The sequence below is a fragment of the Schistocerca cancellata genome, chromosome 12 (genome assembly GCF_023864275.1).
Source record: "Schistocerca cancellata isolate TAMUIC-IGC-003103 chromosome 12, iqSchCanc2.1, whole genome shotgun sequence".
Classification (NCBI taxonomy): Eukaryota; Metazoa; Arthropoda; class Insecta; order Orthoptera; family Acrididae; genus Schistocerca; species Schistocerca cancellata.
Genome location: NC_064637.1, coordinates 124,312,332 through 124,335,791, shown reverse-complemented (window position 1 = coordinate 124,335,791; position 23,460 = coordinate 124,312,332). Strand labels below are relative to the sequence as shown.

The following is a 23,460-nucleotide window of genomic DNA, read 5'->3' as shown; positions in this document are numbered from 1 at the left end:
ACAAATGAACCTGTTATCAGTCGTGCTACCCTTCTTTCATATCAATATTACTGTAACACTATTCCGGAACTTGGTAGCCTTTCAGCAAAGTGGCAACAAAAATTTGATTTTCAATATTTTGCATAGTTATTGACCAATTTAAGAATTTAAAAGCCTGTGTCATAATCTACTCATTAAGAGATGTAATCTTACGTTATAAATTTAACACAAGACCAGTATTACAGCTAGAAACTGTGTTTGGTTTGAGGCAGACTAACTGGTGGCAGGCATATACCCTGGAGTTTATTCATCCAATATTTGAGAATGGGAGCTCTTGGTGACTTCCAACAAATATTACACATACCACATCATGAAGAAAGGAAGAGAAGTCTGTCACTTACTACATTTTTGCTGTCCATGCAGTAAAATTTCAATATCAGGCACAATGTTTTGATTTATTATCTCTGTACTAGGAACTATTTGCATCACACAGTTTCCTGTGTCCACATATTCTGCTGATTGTTTGCGCAAAATTGTATCAGTCTACAACATGTAGTTCAGGAGATATGTCATCATAAACATTGAGGTGTGAGAAATCTAGCTTTTGCTGAAAATGGAGCACTAATTGTCCAGTTTGTATACATCCAATGTTGTATAATGAGAGCAATTAACAACTGTCAACAAACTTTAAGCATAATTTTAAACCTGTTTTAAACTTTCCCTCACTTGTGTGCTAAAAGGAAAATACTTACTACATTAACTCATTTGCAAATTATTCACATGTTTGTAGCTGTTTTGTAGATGGGAGTTATATTCTTTAAAGAATCAGGAGATTATGGATTTTTGACATCCCCTGTTAGTCCTGTTTGGTACAGGTCCTATTCACTTCACACACACACACACACACACACACACACACACACACACACACACAGAGAGAGAGAGAGAGAGAGAGAGAGAGAGAGAGAGAGAGAGAGCTTGCTAGCTAGCTAGCTTCATTTCCCCATCCACTTCAGCAATAGAGCCTCTGTCCCCTTCCATGGCCTCCTCTCCACCCCCCACCCCCCTTTCTAAACACTCATCAGTCTTTGTTTTTATTTTGGTGCATGGAGTTATGTCAAAAAAGCCATAGTTATATGGATCTCAGCATAATAATAGTTTTAGCTGAATTATGAGACATGTGTCATGTTTGATGGGGCTGATGCACTATCACTGAGGTGAGGTGGAATGAACTAAGAACTTTTAAGATAACAATTTACTCACTGTGTTCTGCAGAACACAGTGTGAAGTAGAACTTGCACAGAATAATGTTATGTTCTATCAAATATGGGTCCTGCAGTACAATCATGAAAGCAATTCATTATTGATGGTATTTGATGATATTTAATTATGCTATTCTTACACTTTACTGGTTTATTTCCACTTTAACTGTGGTTGCTGTATGAAGCTTGTACGTTTGTAGATTTAACACATTTGTAGTGCACAAGCTGTTATTTAAAGTATCAAAATTGTATTACTACTGACTATTAGGTTATAATTCATAACTAAATTTCGACTTCTATAATATCAATGAGAATTTAACATTTTTTCAAGTATCTCATTATTAGAAAGATATTAATTTTTTATATGAAGTATCTCCTGCATAATTATCATTTTTGTCCAGCAAGCCACAATGGAACTTGAAGATGAGGTAACTGTAATATTCCTCTTGCATGTATTTTCTTTTGACTGTAGAACTGGTTTTACAAGACATGCATGTTAGTCATTAACTCACATGGAATTTTCTGTGAAAGGTTAATAGTTGAAAATAATATACACAAAAGCTAAGTGGTATGTCCATAGCTCTGGTGGAAAAAAGGGCCCAAAATGTTTCCACAGTAACAAGGTGAAAGTAAAAGGCAAAGTGGAAATATTTGTCCATTCTATTTTTCTTGCTGTGTGATATCCTGCTTTACACACAGTGTTTCAAGAGGAGTAGGAAATATTTGGCACATTAGAGTAGCCCAGGTTGAATAAAATATTCCATTAATGAGTGTCCAATTTTTATCAGTAACAGAAATAAAAATAATTACAGGGAGAGTTTTCATATTGTGTGTTGGTATTCCAATCACTATGGATTTATATATCAACTAGCTGTATCCGTCCAGAGCCACACTTTGTTCTGGATGAGTCTGGTCAAATGGAATAGAAAGAATGTAGAAAGCCTACATATCTAATATGTGTGAGAATTGGATAAACATCCAATCCCTATCACATCACAGATGTGATAGGTATGGAACATTCTTCAATGGAGAATGTGTAGGACACTAGCCTGGCTCATGCCACTTCCTCGTGCAATTGCGTGGGAGGTCACATGCAGATCAACTGCAACAGCTGCAAGAACATTAATTTTCAACTCTTCTTTCATTACTTGTTTCTTCCTTCTGTTGTGTTGTCTAAGTGTTACACTACCACTTCCACATTACTGATTGAAGAGGTTGATAAATGATTGCCGAGATGGCTGACATCTATTGGGATATCTTGCTGCATACACTGTACAAGAATAAACTACATTCTTCATACATTCTCCATACACCATGAGCATGTCAGCTCTCTTTGCACTGCTTGGACTATCACACACTAACTGATCAGCTAGTCACAATGCACTTAGGGAACACACAAGCACGCTGTAAGCAAACATAACAATATTGTTCCTAGCAACTACACAGTTTGAATAGCACAAACAAGTATTGGCATGGAAACTTTTCAAAATGCGATATCTCGTAAATGATTTGCACTAGAATCCTGCAGTAAACGTCACTGACGTCCGAATTAACTACACCTTTAGTTTTCTAATGTCAATAGGCATTGGTCCATTAAAAAAAAACTGTATATTTGCACAAAAATACACCTTATAAGTATTGCTGCAATCTGTTGATTGGCTAACAATATGAGATCCTGACTACCAGTCCATTCTGTGAAAACCACACATCAATAATGCTTTCCATTTCTGCAATATTTGCGATGCAAGTGTTAAGTGGTTCACCCTGTATATTGCATGCATACCAAATGGTATACTGGTAGGTATATAAAAACATGTAAGTATTGGAATGCAGTGTTATTTCAATGCAATCTGTGGAGAATAAAAGACTTGAGATTTGAAGAAACAAACACCTACATTTGTATTTATACAGAAACTGTAAATGTTCCTAATAGCAAATCTCTGAAAGTTTTTTACTAAAAGCCTTGAAATTTTGACACAAAGTTGTATTTGAATATGTGTGTACATTTATGTACCTATTTTTTTAAATATATGTAATATATATTTTCGTATTTTTTTAATACATTTAATAATAACGAAACATTGTTACAGAATATCCCAAAAAGTTATCACACACACACACACACACACACACACACACACACACACACACACACACACACAAAAATAGGCACCTGAAAACATGCCTCTATTAGAATACAATGCTGTGTCAAAATTTCAAAGCAGTTGGTGAAGAACATTCAGAGGTCCACAACTTTGAACAAACAAATGTTTACATTTTATTTATGTAGATTGCCGTTTTCATTCCGAAGTTCAGGTTGTGGTGGAGTTTATATAACTGAATTTTTCAACTAAATTTGTCATCGTGATTGTGATTTGTTACTCAATTCTACTGTATTGTCAAGCATTCCACACACATTTACAAATGCTGAGTATGCCAGTATGGTATTTGTGTATGAATTTTGTAATGGAAACACTGCTGATACTTGTAGAGGATGTGGTTGACAATTTCCCAACCACAGATATCAAATTCACAAGTTTTTTACCATGCGTTCACTGAACTGTGCATGACTGGTTGCAGTGCCCTGCAGGCATATTTCTTCTGAGTGTGCAGGTAAACAGTGTGTGGATGAAGCAGATGACATTATTTAGTTGGTAAAATGTATCCTTCAACAAGCATTCCCATAATTTCTGCACATATTGGTGTTCCACTGACAGGAATGTGACAATCGTTATGAATGCAGCTGTTCCATCCTTAACTTGTATACTAGATTTAATATCCTCGACAGGGAGATGAAGATAGACAATTGGAATTTTGCCATTGGCTAATTGCAAATCAACAAATAATCCCATTAATGCTGTTTATTTATGTAGTAACTTTCTCTTACCTTTTTATCAATAACACTCTTAACTCACATCAGTGGTCCGATGAAAACCCACCTGCCTTTGTGGAGGTACATTTTTAAGATCTCTTCACTGTAAGTTTGTAAAGTGATACCATAGACAATCAGTTGACTGGGCCTGTTTTGTTACCACATCATCACACAGGCTTTCTGCAAAACAAGCCCCCAACATTATTGGTTCCTTTGCTTGCAAGGATGGTTATATTCTTGCAGCATGACAAGGCCCCTGCACATTGTAATCATCAGGTGACTCATAATTTACACCAAAGATTCCCTGGAAAATGGGTGCTGCCCTCATAAAAAAGCACCAAGATGACCTCAGAAGAGCTACACTTGGTGTTGTGGAGAGAATGCAAAAGTGCCTTGAAGCATAGGAGAAATTTATGAAAATCAACTTTGAACTTGATCATCTGTCTTTGCTTAACGCCATCTTTTAGGTGTGGTGTTTCCTGTTGTAGAAATTATTTATTTCTATCACAGCTGCAGTTTTGGCCTTTAAGACATTTTCATAGGATGCTGCAAATGCTGAAAAACTACAAAGAATGAAGCACGGAGTCTATATACAGAATTGCACAAACATGCAATGTAGACAGCTGCACATTACAAAAATGTTGAAAGTAACACATCACTTATATTTTGCTTCAGCACATATCCTATTTAAAATCCTCCGACATCTCTGAATGTCATCGTCAGAACTAAGCCTTCCCACTGTAGGTATAGAGTAACATCAAATGAACATGAAGCTCTGTACATTGTGAAATGATGTAAATTACATGAACTGATACCCGTGTTAATATCCTTAATACAGATTGCCAAAAATCAGTTCTCTATCGCACTATTTATATATGAACTGGGGTGCTGGTTTGAAAATACACTGGCAAGTTATATTTTCTGTGCATTTATCAGAGACAGTACATTGCAGTGATGACATATTAAGCTTCACATCGTAACATCCTTTTAAATTTGTTCACATCAGACAGCTTTCTAGGTGATGAGATAGTTGTAAGGTACGAGGTGACAGAATAGGAAAATTTATTTGTAACAGAGTGGCAAAAAAATATGTATGTTAATTGTTCTAAAGGACTTGCAGTGACTTGGGTGCTCATAGAGAACATGGTGGTAGTAATCTTTGTTTGAATATACGTTACAACTGATGAAAAAACATAGAAAGCACAAAAATCTTGTCCATGAATTAGCCAACAGTACAGCTGTATGCTACCTCATAAATATAGGATATGTCTCTTTGTCAAGCTCTGATAAGGGAAATAAATGTAATTATTTGAATATACATGTACATACAATAACAAATTTTGAAATTGCTTAAATGTTATCAAGAAAAATATAAATAGTAATTATACATGCACAACCACTTTTTATTTTCATCTTTATTTGTTTTTAGAATCTCTTATCTTACATGATGTATTTTACCAGCTCTTTATAAATGCTGTGTAACAAGTTTTATAAGCTCTCTTGATTTTTTTCTGCTGTGTTGCAATTTTTTATACATGGAGATGAGGGAGAATCAAGTGCACTCCCATACATTTTGTTTTGTAATTTCATTTTATCTTCTATATTCACTTTATTGTTACAGTGTATCTTGTCTTATCTAATTTATAGGGTGAGTCAAAAAGGACTTTACAACTTTAGAATGATACAGGAATTTATCGAGGTAACTTACGGAGTCAGCAAATGAGTCAATTTGTTGTAGTAAAGAACTTCAAGTTTGATTCACGTAGTGAGTCAGTACCCCACTGGTACCAGTGTATTGCACAGTTAAAATGGCTGCTCTCACTAGTGTGGGGTGTGTTCGCTGTGTGTTGCTGTTTAATGAAACTAACTCTGGAACAGCCGTTTGGCATAAATTTTGCACTGAATATGCTAAAGAACCTCCAAGCAGGCCTACAATTTACTCTTGGCTCAAGAACTTCGTTGAGATAGAATGTTCACTGTGACATGATAAATCATCAGGTCATCCAGATGTTGATGATTATGTCTAACAGTCCACAAAAATCAACATGATGTGCATCTCATCGAACTGGCATTCCGCAAAAGATTGTTTGGCGAGTACTGCGTAGATATTTAAACTTGAACCATACAGATTCACAATGGTACAGCACATTAGTAATGCAGGTAAGGTCACTCGTGTGGAATTCTGTGCAGAAATGTTACACTGGATAGAAGACGAGACATTCCTGAACACAATAATTTTCAGCGATTAGTCAACTGCATGTACATTCCTCACCTACCAAACAATATTGCCAACCTGAAAAATCGACTCTACACTGCGCCTGTGCACAAGTTAACGCCCAATTTGCTGTGACGAGTGTGAGAAGAAATCAATTATCGGTGGGATGTTTTCTGCATCACAGGTGATAGTCACATTGAATCAAAATGGCACATGACAGTTCCATGTGGAACTTGAGGTTGTCTGCCACAAAATGACACATATACTGACTCTGTAAGTTATCTCAATAAATGTCTATATCATTTAAAAGTTCTAAAGTTCTTTCTGATTCACCCTGTATTTTGACAGTGCATCATAATGTCGTGTAATTACTTTTTACATTTTTCTCAATAACATTTTAAGCATCTTGGAATTGCATTATTATGTGTTTTTACATAATTACATTATATTTCCAGTATTAGAGTGTGATAAAAAGACATATCCTAGATTTGCAAGGTAGCATACAGCGACATTGTTGACTGTTTTGTGGGTGAGCATTTTGTGCCTTCTTTGTTTTTTTACCAGTTGAATTGTATATGCAAATGTAGTGATATGTGAGATTACTGCTGTCATGTCCTATATAAGCACCAAAACCACTGTAAGACCCTTACAGTAGATAACACATGTATTTTTACACCACTCTGTTCTAAATAAATTTTCCTACCTACCATCTTTTACCTTCTAACTGTGCCATCATGTAGAAAGCTATATGTTGTCAACACCTGTAAAATGATGTTATGATATGAAGCCTACAACTGTTATCACTGGAATGTGCTGTCTCCGATTAGTGCACAGGAAATATGACTTGTGACTGTATTTTTGCTCCAGTGGCCTCAATTCACATGTAAACAGTGTGTTGTGACATTGATTTTTAGCAATTTGTGTTAAGAATGTTAACATTGATCACAGATCATGTAGGTTACATTGTTTAACCATGGGCACAGCTTTGTTCTTGTTCAATGTTACTGTATTCCTACAGTGAGAAGGCTCAGTTCTGACAGTGACATGCATACATGTTGAAGAATTTTGAAGTCTTATATGTGCTGATGCAAAATGTAAGCGGTGTCTTATTTTCACAATTTTGTAATGTGGTACTGTCTAAATGGCATTTTGGTGGAATTCTGTATATACCGTCTGTATTCTGTATATACAATTTGTATTTTTTTAGCATTTTCAGTACCACTTGTCAATCACCCAAAGGCCGAAATTGCAATTGTGACAGTAATAAATAATTTCTACAGTCAACAGCGAAGATGACATTCTTTACAAAATTCTGGATGATGGTGAACCCCAGCCATGATAAATTCTTCTGAGTATTTGTTTTGGTTACACTTTAATGACTGTATCTCTGTAAGGAATAAAAGTTGGACATAAATTATATGGAATAGTATGTTTTTAATTAACCTATACTAATCCTTCATAAAATATTTGCTATTCGCCCCCTTTTGTGGACACTGCTCTTACTGCCCAGGATATATGAGCAAAAATGAAGCTCACCTAGGAGCTGTGATGTTTCAGTATGTCTCTCCTAATTTTACTCAAGATCCACAATATTACAAATTGTTAGCTCATGGAAGCTGCACAGATCATTCTGAGTGCTCGAGGTTGATCTTCAAGTGCTTTCTGTCAATTTTATGTGTAGTCCTTACATGCATTGTTTCTGGTGCTGTCTCATATGAGTGTGATTCCAGTGGAGATTAATTATTTTTATTCTGCAAGTGAGGTAACACAAAAACCTGAATAAGTGTGAGTAGGACTGATACACCGAGAGTTATGTAGAAACTTAATTTTGTATACAGTTAGATCATAAATCCTGTTAATCGACAGTTAAGATTATTTTTTGCCTGTTATTAATATCAGTACTGGCAGGATATCAAAATATGTGACATAGATTGCTGTCTTTTTGGAGTGTATTGATGTAAAATTTTTTACCGTGCCAAGGGACTTCAGAAAGTGAGATAAATTTCAACTTGATATGTCTACCAGTTTGTGAGTTAGAGGGATCATAACAGATGGACAGACAGGCAGTTGGATAACATTGGGTGGGGGGTGGGGGTGGGGGGAACTGTGATATAATTAAAGATTAACAATTTTCAAATTTTTTCTTTCATTTGTACTGTAAAGCCTTGTTTCATGCCAAATTCCGTGATTCCAGGTCAACAGGGAGTATAGTACAGGTTTTGATGAGTGAGTTTGTGAGTATCACGTTGATTTTAAAGCTTAATTTTTTTACACTGTTACACTGCCAGGGGACCATATATGTGACATAAATTTCAACTTGATACGTATACCTCTTCCTGAGAAAAAAATGGTCTTAGCTGACAGACTGATAGACAAACACAGTCAGAAAAAAACTGTTACTTTTATTGTATAATTTTGTTTCCTGCCATATTTCAGTATTCTTGGTTAAGTGGAAATACCCTATAGGTTTTGATGAGTGAGCTTGCAAGGATCAAATATGTTGACATAAATGGCTGTATCACTTGATTGCATTGACTTGCAAGCTTAAAAGTTTTCACACCACCAAGGGACCATGGATTTTAGTATTCAATATAAATTTCAACTTGATATGTCTATCCATTTACAAGAAAAATGGGTCATAACAGCTGAACAGATTGACAGTCTGATAACAAACAAAAAATTTGTTGTCTCATATAATTAAAAATTAATGCTTTTTGGATTTTTTTCTGTACTTGTACTGCAGAATCGTGCTTCCTGACAAATTTCACGATTCTAGGTCAATGGGAGGTACCCTTTAAGTTTTGATGGGTGAGATTGTGAGTATCAAAATGTGTGATATAAATGGTCGTATTTTGTGATTGCATTGGTGTAGAAGCTTAATTTTGTTTTATATTGCGAAGGGGCCATAAACTTTAGTCTCTGACATAAATTTCAACTTTACATGTCTACCCATTCCTGAGAAGAAATGTTCTTAATGGTTGGACAGAGACAGACAGACAGACAGAAGATTGACTGACTGACAGACAACTGTGTGATCCAGTAAGGGTTCTGTTTTTACTGATTGAGGTACACAACCCTAAAACTTACTGGTACATCATTTTTTGACATAGTCCCCACTTTATAAGTATGTGGGTACCTCATGAGAAGAATTATTTTGATTGTGAATGCAGCCACTCACGGTCCACAGTTTTCACTCAGTCACCCTTCTGTGATATGTCTCTCCCAGTGCTTCATTGAGGTGTCTAAACACCTAAAAGTCGCTTGGTAAGGGGTCTGGTGAGTAAGTTGGGTGTTTGAGTCGTTGTTGTTGTTGCTATTGTTGAGGGGCAGTGTAGGGGTAAGAATTGTTGTATTGCAACAAAACCCCCGCAGTCAGGAGTCCTTATCATTCACTCCTGATTGGAGGGAAGAAGTGGGTTTGTAGCAATTTTGAGTATGAATTACTGGTCACTGCTGATATCCTTTCGCTGTAAGGATCCAAAATTAAGCCTTTTCGTGGAAAAAAGAGAATGAGCAAGATCTTTTTTTGTTGATGAGCGAGTGCTTAATTCTTTTGGTTTCCACGAAGAACTTTGGTGCCATACCTTGCTCGATCATTCCATTTCAGATTAATGATAATGCACCAAGGTCTCAACTTCTGTAACAGTTCTGTCTACAGTTAATTACGCTTCACTTGAAAATGACACAGAAGTGAAGTTCATCACTGGCACTGAGCCGATGATCTTTCAATTCAACAATCACCTGGTGCAGCATCCATCTTGTCCAGACTTGTTTGAATTGCAGCACACAGTGAACAATATTGCGTGCTAAACCAGCACTAAAATTCAAAATCATGGCTATTTTGTTTACAGTAGTATATACATTTTGCTTCACAAGCTCTTCCACTGTGACAATGTTTTCATTTTTCACTACATGGTGTGTCTGGCCCTCAGAAGCTATGCCTCTTTTAAACTTTCTGCTTCACTCATACAACTGCTGCAGAGGCACACACTAATCACCATACTGTGCTTCCATGTTGCAGTGCATTTCCACAGCTTTTACAGCTTAACTACTCAAAAAGCATTCTACAGAATGCTACTAAGTCAACAAGGGGAGATCATATTTGCACTGATACAGCTTTCTTTTCTGTGATGCAACATCAGGCTAGCAGCTGTTGGTCATCTGTTATAACACAAAGATATCACCTAGTAGCTGCCATTTTGACAGTACAACTTTTAGCAGATTTGTTGCATGATTAAGATTTTCATTTGTATCTTCCTCATGTAAAATGCCCAGGTTTTCCACCTCTTGCTGTTACTGAATGTTAATGACAGCACAGGATAATACTGTCTCACCCTATTTCTTTTTGCATGGCCATTGATAATCCTCTGTCCAGAGTATAATTCAGTTCTTTACCAAGTCAATTGACAGTTTGCACTTCTAGAACATTTCACAGGATTGTAGTCAGAATAAAACTTCTCTATTTTTGCCGAATTCAGAACTCCAACACTGCCAACATTTCAGTGATACATACTCTGTGTTAATCTGTGTTAGAATATATGCCCATCACTTGCTGATATCTTGAACCTGGATCATATAGCTAATAACATACTCCTGTGGAAGCAATATTTTTCTGATCAGCTCTGCACATTTATGCTGAAATAAAAATCACTGGCAATGTTATTTTCATACAGTGCTCTGTTTTTAGTTTGTCTATATGTGGTAACTGTTTTATTTTACAATATATGCTTGCCAAGCAGCACCCCTGTACAATGAAATTACAGTGGATTTCATTCCGTGAAGTTAGTGGAGCTAAAAGAATAGCTTTCTGTAGATTTTAGAGCTGACTTGAATGCCATACACGGATGTAGATATGAAACTACATCTGTGAGATATTAACTTCATAAAGCAGCTGGAATAACTGCAACTTATGACTTTGGTTTGTCAATTTAATGTGTTTATTATATCAGATTAATTTAAACTGTTTATGAAAACTGAATGGAAAAATTTGAAGTGGTCAAAAGTTTCAAGTACTTAGGGAGTGCGATCACAAATGATGGCAAGACAACTGATGAAATTGGGTAAAGACTACAAGCAAACAAATCCTACCAGAGTGTAAGGGTTATTCTGTGGAATAAAAATGTCCTGAAGGTAGGTATTCAGCTTAATATGAACCCATTCTAGTATGTGCAGATACGTAGGCTATAACAGAACAGGAAGAGATCAGAATATAGGCAGCAGGGATGAAATTTTTAAGAATTATCTGAGGCAAGACAAGAAGGGATGGAATCATAAATGGGGAGATCAGAAAAATGACCAGAGTCTCAAAGCTTGAGGTTAAAACAGAAAACAAAACTGAAGTAGTATGGAAATAGGATGAGAATGGAAGAGTAGAATGTGTTAATAAAAGTATTTTCTAAAAGGAAGACTGATAAAGTGATTCACATCCTGAACCAGAAAGATGAAAGTGAGCAAAGAAGAATATACTTTAATTTATTTACTAATTATAGTATTTTATGCAGATGTTGTTGGTTTATGTAAGTGGAATAAAAAATGAATAATTGTGGCCACACTGCTTAAGTAAAACAACTTTGATTTTTGCAAAATATTTATTGGTGTTTAGTTTCTACCAGGAGCATTACATTAATTTTATATTCTGTTGTTACATAAAATTGCATGTGAAGTTCATATGACTTGTTAACATGTGTTATGGGCACAGAAAGTTAACAAGTAATACGCAATACAATGCGTTTATTGACATAATTTGTTTCTTCCAGCTATATATCAGAAAAAATGAAATGTGAATTTGACATGCCGCTTGTCTCACTACAGTTGGGAGTTTAATGTTTATTTATTGAGATATCCCATGCCTTTATTCTAAAAACGGAAAGTACAGAGAGGAATGACAGCAATATTATGAAAGGATAGATTTTTGACAGTATAATGTTTTCATTGTCATAGAAAAGGATAGATTGCTATTCATCACACGGGCGAAATATTGAGTCACAGGCAAACACAATGAAAAGACTGATAAATGTTTAAGGTTTCAGACAGAAAAAAATCCGTCTTTGGAATATTCACGCAAGTACAACACACACATTTGCTTATATGAGTGTCCATAAGCTTGATTGTTTATCAGCCTTTTCGCCATGCCCGTTTGGAACTGAGCAGCTTCTCCATGTGGTGAGAAGCAATCTACCCTTTCCATTATTCTAATTATTCCATCTTACTGATTACTCAGCATTTCTCAGGTTCACTTTGAGCACATGAAAGACAGACAGAGCTGTCATGAAAATCATGAGACAGAATTTCAGTCCGTTACTTACCTTCACTAGACGAAATATTTAGTACTGCTGACAGAACAAAATGAAAACAGAACTAGAGCTAGCACTTGAAGAGGATGAGTTTGGTTTTGAACCAGAGAAGTCATCATTGCAGTCAGGAGTTGCTAGAGAAAAGATTCAGATTAAATAGAGATGCTTCCATAGCCTTATTGATCTCGAGAAGGCATTTGACAGTATCAGCTTGAAGGAATCCTCCAAAATCTTGAGAGATACATCCTTACACTGAAAAGTCTGAAGAATTATATTAAACATATACAAAAAGAAAAGTGTGAAGACAGATTGTTCAACCTTCTCACTGAAAAAATTATGAAGAACTTCAAAGACAAAGCATCTGCTGCTAAAGTGAAAGTAATCCCCATTCACTGCATAAGATTCTCAGATGATATTGACGTAATACCTGTTAGCATAAAGCATGTGCAAAACATACTTCTAGATGTTCAGCAATTATGAAAAAGTAGGAACGCAAAATTAATTGCTAATAGACCAAAATTATGATACTAAGCAGGTAAAGAAAGAGGATACTCAATATCAAAACTGAAATAAATAAAACACAGAAAGTTGATGAATTTTGTTATTTAGGTCCTTTAACTACATAAGGTGACAGATGCAGAATGGAAATAAAAATTACTAATCATGTCTTCCATACCAAAATGAAACACTGTTCAAACAAGCCTCGAAAGGCCCAACAGTACTGACGGACTGCCATGTCATCCTCTGTCAACAGGCATCACCGGATGTGGATATGGGGGAGCATGTGGTCAGCACAACGCTCTCTCGGCCATTGTCAGTTTTCAGTCAAGTTGCTCTTCACAAAGACTGAGTGCGCCCCGCTTGCCAACAATGCTCGGCAGTCCCAGACAGTCACTCATCTAAGGTGCTAGCCAAGCCCAACAGTGTTTAACTTCGGTGACCTGACGGGAACTGGTGTTCCATCTGTGCTGCAAGGTTGTTTTCCAATCATGCCTTCAGTGAACCAAAATTATGTACTCGTGAACAAATCGCTTAACATAAAAAGGAAAAAAACAAATTTTGAAGACATTCGTCTGGAGAGTGTGCCTGTAATGTTGTGAAAGGTGGATGTGGTTGCAGGCAGGCAGAGTACTAAAAAGTGAGGGAATACGGCTCTGGAGAAGGTTAATGGGAATTAGCTGGACACAAAGAAAACCCTGTGAAGATTTTCTAAAAGAGTTCAATGTGCAGAGAAGCCTCATACGAACTACCCAAAAAAAAAAAAGATTTTGGACATTTATTTCAATACTATAAACATTTAACAGACACTTTGGAAGGAGGAACTGCGAAAGCAAACCCAGGGGAGGCCAAGAAAGAAAATAGTCAAAGATCTATTGGAAGTAACAAAATGTCGAAATTATCACGAAAGGAAGAGGATAACACAAAATAGGGGAGAAGCCACAGTCATTGAAGCCTTTAGATGATGCTGTTGATAGACACACACAAAATACACCACACTACTCTACCTTTTGGAACTAACCTTATCTTTCTCGGGGAGTAGAGATAGGTAGATTGGGGAAGATTAAAAATTAATAGCAAGTCACTGAGACCCACCTTTTCTAAGGGGAGGAGAGATGAAGGGGGAGAGGAGACATCAGTCAGTAGGAGGTCAAAGCACTGTGCCAGCTTCAGACCAAAGAGAATGAAGACTGAGTGAATATGGATTAAGATGAAGAGGGAAATGAAATGAATAACGAATTTCTCTTCTTCTTAACCTATGTTTACTTCTGACCCTGCCCATATCAACTCTGGACTTGTGATGTGACTGTGCCACTGTGTGACATAGTTATCTATCCAGTAGTACATCACCGTAAATAAAACTGTGCTGTTGTAGTGTTGGGAACAACTACAGAAGTAAGTAATCCAAGTACCATAACTGTATTGATTAGAAGACTGAAATGGAACATTGCTCTCTGGTGTTAGTGAACAGGTATCTTTCTTATTGGAGCAGGTAATTTCAGATAATGAAGTCCACAACCTGACACGTAATACAAGTTTGACAGTCCCTCATATCCTGAGATGACAATTTGGTGGCTCACTGTACTGGTATTGGTGCCATTCACCGATGACTGATGTGGGAGGCAGATCACTGACTTCCTTGAACCTGACTGCGGAGACATGGCAGTGGTGTTTATGTTACCATGTAGATGAGAACAGTCGGTCCTTGTGATTGGCTGCTGCTGGCTGTGATAACAGGCTGCTTGCTCATTGCCTCTCTGTGTAATATGATGTTCTCTGGTGGTCGTTCGGCATCAATGAGAGGTGTGGCACTGTAGGTCTGTCAGATGTGGCGCCCTCTTTAGGACAGTCATTGCTGTCAACCTTGTCGAACAGCCACACCTCGTTATGTAACTGCGGCAGTGAGACTGTACCACGGGATGTCGCCTGGTGAGTGCCAGAGAACATAGCAGCAGTGCTGAAGTTGGCACAGTGGTTATCAGTGTTGTATCTTTGACCTCTTACACTCTTGACACCTCATCTGTGTGTTGAGACCTACTCATAATGTTGTTCTCAACTACTAAATATATATCTTATAATTTCAGTTGCAGTACCAACATAAAAGGAGTAAATCAATTTAAAAAAAATGGGAACAGGAACCACAACATAATCTTTACTTACCATTTGTATTGAAGACCTTATCTAAAGTGCATATTGGTTGTGGATTCATTTTACTTTTTTGTATGCTGCAAGTGGAAACTGGTCATTCTGGTCATTATTATGAATTAATTTACTTTTACTTTTCCCTAAAATTACATCAATTTATTCATGATTTTTTTGCCTTGATCACATAATGTCTTGTGGCTCAAACACCAGTTGTCACCTTTATATTTATATTTATACTTGTACAATTCTGTACTATAATTTGCACAATCTCTGCTTGTACTGATGCAACAGCATGTGGCTCTTGAAAAAGGTGACAAGTTAACAAAGAAAGTAAATAACAGATTTACTTGAGTTGGTGTAAAAGACGAATTTTCATTTAAGGGTTTTATGTGCTTGTCACAGTAACTTGAATTTTTAGAAACTGATTTTATAAAATGAAGTAATTTTTTGGAAAATCATGTTTTGACAATGTGTAGAAAGAAATATGTGATTTATTATGTCATTGATTTGGATGTGAGAGAAACAAATGCATAAGCATTAATTGCACAATCTACAATGATGTAACTGAACTCAGTATATGAAAATAACAAAATGAAGTGATCAATACTGCTTTGCAGTGGATAATGAAGAGATTTCCCCTACAAAACAAACTCTGCTATTGCTAAAAACTTACACTACACAATGGCATTATTATGTAGGCTGGTATAATTTTGTATACAGCCAAAGGCAAATGTTTCACAAAATCACAGTCCATGCCCGACTGCCCGCAGAGTGCTGCGGGGCTGCGTGCAGGTGGGACGCTGTCGGCGCTCATCAGTTGGGTGGCGTCGGGCTCCGGCACGTGGGCGTCGCTGGTGCCGCGCTGCTCTGCGCCGGACGCACCCTGGCTGGCGTACTTTGCGCTGGAGGTGGAGCACCATGCACAGGAGGAGCGGCCAGGCCTGTGGCGGGAGCTGTTGCGGGAACTGGCCAGCACGCAGGGCAAGGCCAACGTCGATCAGGCACTAAAGGTATGTGGGTGGCTTTGTGGGGAAGTTGTCACATTACCCATCTTCTCCTCTCTTAATACTAAGTGCAGAGTGAGATCTACTCATAGTGTATTTGAAATGACATTACTATGAGCCCCCACTGATAATACAGAATGCCAAATCCTCAACTCCTGTGAGCATACTTCTCTTGCGGGTGTTGTTTGTCCAGGGTTGCAGGTCCTTAGATTCATTTTCATGTTTGAGTTGGTCTTGGCTTTATAAATAACAAACAAAAACTTTGAATAATGTTACTTTATTGTTGTTCAGTTCAAAAACAAAGACATCTTGCATCTGACTTACTATTGCCAAGATATCCCTAAATATTATAAAAATGGATATATGTATGTTTCACATCTTCTCCTAAACCACTGGACCAATTTTAATCAAACTTGGTATTCATATCCCTTACTATCAGGCAACAATCACTGTAGAAATAAGAACCACCGACATTTTGTAGTTCAGGAGATATGACATCATAAACAGTGAGATGTGTGAAAACCTGCTGCATTGTGCGTAACATTTAATTTTATTCAGAATGAGATTTTTCACTCTGCAGCGGAGTGTGCACTGATATGAAACTTCCTGGCAGATTAAAACTGTGTGCCCGACCGAGACTCGAACTCGGGACCTTTGCCTTTCGCGGGCAAGTGCTCTACTATCTGAGCTACCGAAGCACGACTCACGCCCGGTACTCACAGCTTTACTTCTGCCAGTATCCGTCTCCTACCTTCCAAACTTTACAGACGCTCTCCTGCGAACCTTGCAGAACTAGCACTCCTGAAAGAAAGGATACTGCGGAGACGTGGCTTAGCCACAGCCTGGGGGATGTTTCCAGAATGAGATTTTCACTCTGCAGCGGAGAAACCTCCTGGCAGATTAAAACTGTGTGCCCGACCGAGACTCGAACTCGGGCCCTTTGCCTTTTGCAGGCTGTGGCTAAGCCATGCCTCCGCAGTATCCTTTCTTTCAGGAGTGCTAGTTCTGCAAGGTTCGCAGGAGAGCTTCTGTAAAGTTTGGAAGGTAGGAGACGGATACTGGCAGAAGTAAAGCTGTGAGTACCGGGCGTGAGTCGTGCTTCGGTAGCTCAGATGGTAGAGCACTTGCCCGCGAAAGGCAAAGGTCCCGAGTTTGAGTCTCGGTCGGGCACATAGTTTTAATCTGCCAGGAAGTTTCATTTAATTTTATTACTTATGAGCTACTAACTCTATTTGCAATAAATTTCGCAGACAGTGTCCATGTGTGCCACTAAATGCACCTATAAAATTATATTGTGGTAGTACTGCTAAATACACCTACAAAGTTATATCGTGGTACCACACACAGTTCAGGAGATATGACACTGTAAACAGTGAGATGCGTGAAAACTGTCAGATTGCACATGGTGTTTAAATTTATTACTTATTTGCTACTAACTCTATTTCAAGCATATTTCACAGACAGTAGGCACATATGCTGCTGAATATACCTACACAAATATACCATTGTTTGACTCATAGTTTGAGATATGATATCAAAAGTACTGAGAGGCGTGAAAAAATACCACATTGTGCATGAAGTTAAGTCAACTTAAGGAAATCCCTGACACCTGTCAGTGTTTTTGACAGCTTTCATTGGCCTGTCCACACATGATAGCTCCTTTCTGATTATCTGTCAGATTGACCCACTTTATTACTAACAAACACACACACACCTTTTTACTGCCACAACTTGCGTCACCGATGGATTGCCACACCACTACCTGCCACCAGTTCTATGCCTTCTACTGTGCTCCAAAGTGACCTGTGCACTCTGTTAATGGTGTGGGTAATGTTTCATCTGGTGAGCTTACTTGCCTAATAACAAGTTTCATAGGATGAAGGCAGCATTTTCCTCCTAAAATGCATTCATACACAACTAGTTCTGGCTTGTAAGTAAACCATTATTCAAGTGTTTACCCCTGTAAAAGAGCCACAATATGGGAACACAGTAGGCAAACATAACTTAATGGGAAGATATTTGCCTCGAACAAGGTGCCACGTTCATGAAAGTGCCAGTATAGCCACACATTCTGTTACTTTTTGTGTCGGTTTATGAATAGCACTGCTCTCGATAATGGTGCGACGGATATTCGGTGCACTTAACGTGGGAGAAAAATGTGCAAAGATATAATGTTCGCCAAAAAATAAGGCCGAGGAAAGACTGAAGATTTCAGAGATCTGTGCATATATGCAGGATATTTCGTAATTTCTGTTAAAGGCTTCTCAGGGTTGTAGACGGGACGTTTTGGCTAGGGTGTCTGGTAATGTACTGCTTGGATGTAAAATAAGTTTGAAAATCGGTTCACTGCCATATCTGCCACTTCCCACAGCAGAGACAGTGAGCTCTGACACATGCGCTCCACAGGAGCCCACGTCTCAGGAAATAATTCGAGCACTCATCGTCAGGTTTTCGTCTCGATGAAAAAGGGCATCCTCTTCAAAGTTGAGAGTGTGGAGGTCCTTGGTGCCCCACAAACAGCCTTCTTAATTGTGAATGTCTGAGTGTCTTGCAACCATTGTTGTAGGGGGATTAAAATGGTGTGCAATTTCATAATCACAACATAAGCTGATGGCAGCACCGTCTTCTCAGTTTGCGTATGTACTTCAAAGCAGGTGATTTGAAAATTGTATCTACTAAATCCCCTGTACAACCCCTAGAGGCCTATGAAAGGGATTGTGAAATGTCCAATATTTTATTTGCATGTGTAAATAAAAGCTAGTAAAAGAATAAAGAAATAGAAATAAAAATATTTAAATCATATGGTGGTGCAAAAGGGGAGTATTTGAAAATTTAAAAGTTTCACAGCTATGGTGCCTACTATGAACAAGATATTTCTCATCTTAGGAAAAGTGTTTAACAATGTAAAGTGAATGTTGCATGCTGTTTTCTGAAAGATCGGTATACACTCTAGGGAAAGGTGGGAAGTATACAATAGATGCAGCAATAGAAGGGAACAATAAGAATGGTACACCATCAGTGATACGCTTCTTAGTTAATTAGCAACATATACAGTTTCAGAGCATGAGTGATGATTATTTTTAAACAACATGAGTGGTTTCTGGACTACAGAGCATTCTTATAGGCCGTGGGTCACATGGATGCTCCCACCCAGTACTAGCTTCTCTGAATTCAAGAGATGGGAACTTACTCTTGAACACATCTTCACACCCTCCTGGACCTATCATCTGTAAACACTGAATCTCCTATCTTCTTTATCATTATCATAATCTTTTCATGATATATTATCTCACTTTTTCCTTGATTTTCATATTACTTTTACTTTATCCTTTTGCATTGTTATAAAGAAATTTCCAAAAATGCTCCAAAATAATCTCAAAAAATTCTTTAATAATTTCTTCAGGCCCGAATTAGCTGAATCTATGTTCTTTAATTAGGCAACACAACTGGTTTGACACCATTATAGGTGCATCTTCAGGTAATACTCTGTATTGAATACAAAAAGTGTTTTTATAAAATGCTGTTGATACATAGTATACAATAGTGAGAAAAAGGATAGGCTTTTACTCACAACTTATCACTTCATGTCCTAGTATTCAAGTTGTAACTGATCACTTGTGTAACCTCTTAAAAGTCTGATTATCAAATGGCTGAACTTGTAATTTATGCGCCATAGGGCGAATGTGAAAAACATCGAAACTCGTGCTCAACTAAAATACCTAAGGAACAAGAAGAAATTGCTGCAAATTAGAATATATAGGGTTGAAACAGTGATAGTGGAGACTTATGCTCTAATAAAATACGTGGGGAATGAGAGCACATCATGGCAAATTTAAACATACGGAGCACTAACAGTGGTAATGGGCACTGTCTAGTGGTTTTTGAGGGGGCTCGTGCCCCCTCAGGCCCCGTGGAGTCGGCGTCTGTGGTGGTACTGAGTTACGAAGGGAATGCTCCTCTGTGGCTGGATCGTAGGACTTTGGGAGGTGGTGGGAGACTGGAAAGATAAGGCGCAGGAGATTAGTTTATGTACAAGGTTGGGAGGATAATAAAGATGTAAAATTTACGATGCCTAGATTTTTGAAACAGTTTCAGAAATCTTTCTTCTTAAAATGTTACTAGTTCCTTTTCTCGTATTGTGAAAAGTCGCTGTGTTTCCTGAATGTTATAATTTCCCCATAGAATTGCCTGCTGTAGACAGCACATGCTTGGACGTAAATGTAAATGTTTTATGTTACGTGCCTCATCTATCCCAGGCGCTGTGTGACTGTGGCCACATTTCAGAGGGCGGCACACACCCTGAAGGTGCCAGCGCCGACGTCGAGCAGCCTGGCCGTCTACCGCTGGGCGCAGCAGGCGCTGGACACGCCGCTCGGCCACCCGCTGCTGCCACTTCTCTGGCAGAAGTTCTTTGAGCTCTTCCTCGCCAGGATACCTTCCACACCGGGGTACGTGCCATCTGTTAAACTGATTGGTCGGGAAATGGTACAGAGCACCATTCACCGTCTCCCTAAAGGTGATTGTCCTTCACTTGTGAGAGTTGAAGGACGTGAAAGAGAAGCAATAGTTGACAAGTGTTGCAGCCTACGCCTGATGTTTTTAAATTATTTATGGAAACCCGAGGAGAAATTTGAAAAGGAAAATGTTGCAGGATAAGAAATAAAAACTTTATATGTTTGTCGATGACATTTTTAATGCTGTCAGAGGTGACAAGAGGCTTGGAAGAACAGTTGAATGTAATGGACACTGTCTCAAAAGGAGAATATAAGATGAACATCAACAAAAGTAAGTGAGGGTAATGGAGTGAAGTATAATTAAATCAGGCAGTGCTGAGGGAATTAGATTAGGAAATGAGACAGTAAAAATAGTAATTGAGTATTGCTGTGTGGGCAGCAAAATAACTGATGTTGACCGAGCTAGAGAGGTGTACCAGATGTGTTTTTTACACTACTGACCATTAAAATTGCTACACCAAGAAGAAATGCGGATGATAAACGGGTATTCATTGGACAAATATATTATACTAGAATTGACATGTGATGACATTTCCACGCAATTTGGGTGCACTGAGAAATCAGTACCCAGAACAACCACCTCTGGCTGTAATAACAGCCTTGATACGCCTGGGCATCGGGTCAAAAAGAGCTTGGATGCCGTGTACAGGTACAGCTGCCCATGCAGCTTCAACATGAGACCACAGTTCACCAAAAGTAGTGACTGGCGTATTGTGACGAGCCAGTTGCTCGGTCACCATTGACCAGACGTTTTCAGTTGGTGAGAGATCTGGAGAATGGGCTGGCCAGGGCAGCAGTTGAACATTTTCTGTATCCAGAAAGGCCCGTACAGAACCTGCAACATGCGGTCGTGCATTATCCTGCTGAAATGTAGGGTTTCACAGGGATCGAATGAAGGGTAGAGACGCGGGGCGTAACACATTGAAGTGTAACGTCCACTGTTCAAAGGGCCGTCAATGCGAACAAGAGGTGAACGAGATGTGTAACCAATGGCACCCCATACCATCACGCCAGGTGATATGCCAGTATGGCGATGACGAATACACGCCTCCAATGTGCATTCACCGCGATGTCACCAAACATGTATGCGACCATGATGATGCTGTAAACAGAACCTGGATTCGTCCAAAAAAATGATGTTTTGCCATTTGTGCCCCCAGGTTCATCGTTGAGTACACCATCACAGGCGTTCCTGTCTGTCATGCAGCGTCAAGGGTAACCGCAGCCGTGGTCTCCAAGCTGATAGTCCACGCTGCTGCAAACATTGTCAAACTGTTTGTGCAGATGTTTGTTGTCTTGCAAACATCCCCATCTGTTGACTCAGGGATCGAGACGTGGCTGCATGATCCGTTACAGTCGTGCGGATAAGATGCTTGTCATCTCGACTGTAAGTGATACTAGGCCGTTGGGATCCAGCACGACATTCTGTATTACCCTCCTTAACCCACCAATTCCATATTCTGCTAACAGTCATTGGACCTCGACCAACGCGAGCGTCAATGTCGCGATACAATAAACCGCAGTCGTGATAGGCTACAATCCGACCTTTATCAAAGTTGGAAATGTGATGGTCCGCATTTCTCCTCCTTACAAGAGGCATCACAACAACGTTTCACCAGGCAATGCCGGTCAACTGCTGTTTGTGTATGAGAAATCGGTTGGAAACTTTCTTCATGTCAGCACATTGTAGGTGTCGCCATCAGCGCCAACCTTGTGTGAATGCTCTGAAAAGTTAATCATTTGCATATCACAGCATCTTCTTCCTGTCAGTTAAATTTCGCGTCTGTAGCACGTCACCTTTATGGTGTATCAATTTTAATGGCTAGTAGTGTAAGTAAGTACCAGTTTGAAATAAAAATAAAACAAGTAGACTTTTCTCAGCAATTTTGTTTTTACATGAAAGCGTGTAATTTAATCTTGTTACACTTTTAGAAACATAAATTAAATAACTTACTTTACCATGTGAACATATTTTGTTGTTTTTCCTATGTAGTGCCAGGTAATCAGTTAGTAAAAGTATCAACTTTTATTTAAAGGTACAAAGAGAGAAGACTGCAGTACTTACTTTCACAATGAGAAATTCCATTACTGAAAATAGACAGATACAAAACTGAAAACACTAATCTTAACCTTCGGAACTATAATTGAGTCAGCATAAGTTGATCCCTGACAGTTGCAGTGGGCTGATTGTGGCAGCTTTGCGGTCCTACTTTAACCAGTAACATAATTCGATTTTGTAAACGTCTCTAAGGTAATACCTCAGTGTTGTCACAGCTCTGTAAAGGCTACTGTTTGCACCTGCAGCCAGTAGCGCTTCACTGTTAAAAGGTGGCAACAGGGCTACCAGCAGTGAGGGATCATTCTACGCTGTCTTGAGTATAGGTTTCCTCTTGTCCTCACAACAAGTGAGTGTCTATCACTTTGGGGAGTGACAAGGAAATGGTGCAATAAGACATGTTGAAACCACCCTGAAATTTTTTACACAGGGAGAAGACAATGAAAGAAATGCACTGCCAAAATTTGAGCTGCTAAGAGGCACTGCAAGTATTTTGTAAAAAATGTTGAAGTTACACATTTTTGCTGCGTGAAGAACAGCTTATAACAGGGGTTTGTACAGCCCTGCCCGCCTAGTGTGTGACTCGGTGAATAACTCATGCAGCGCTGCATAGCGGAATTAT

General features: G+C 38.5%; 1 protein-coding gene across 1 annotated transcript in view; it reads left to right on the top strand.

The window, feature by feature from the left end:
• LOC126109509 (ectopic P granules protein 5 homolog) overlaps positions 1 to 23,460 on the top strand; it is a 343,395-nt gene that overhangs the window by 141,937 nt on the left and 177,998 nt on the right. Inside the window, exons 17-19 of the mRNA XM_049914531.1 lie at positions 1,643 to 1,669; positions 16,035 to 16,274; positions 20,553 to 20,716. Of these exons, the coding sequence (XP_049770488.1) occupies positions 1,643 to 1,669; positions 16,035 to 16,274; positions 20,553 to 20,716 (431 nt within the window). The remainder of the gene's footprint in view (positions 1 to 1,642; positions 1,670 to 16,034; positions 16,275 to 20,552; positions 20,717 to 23,460) is intronic.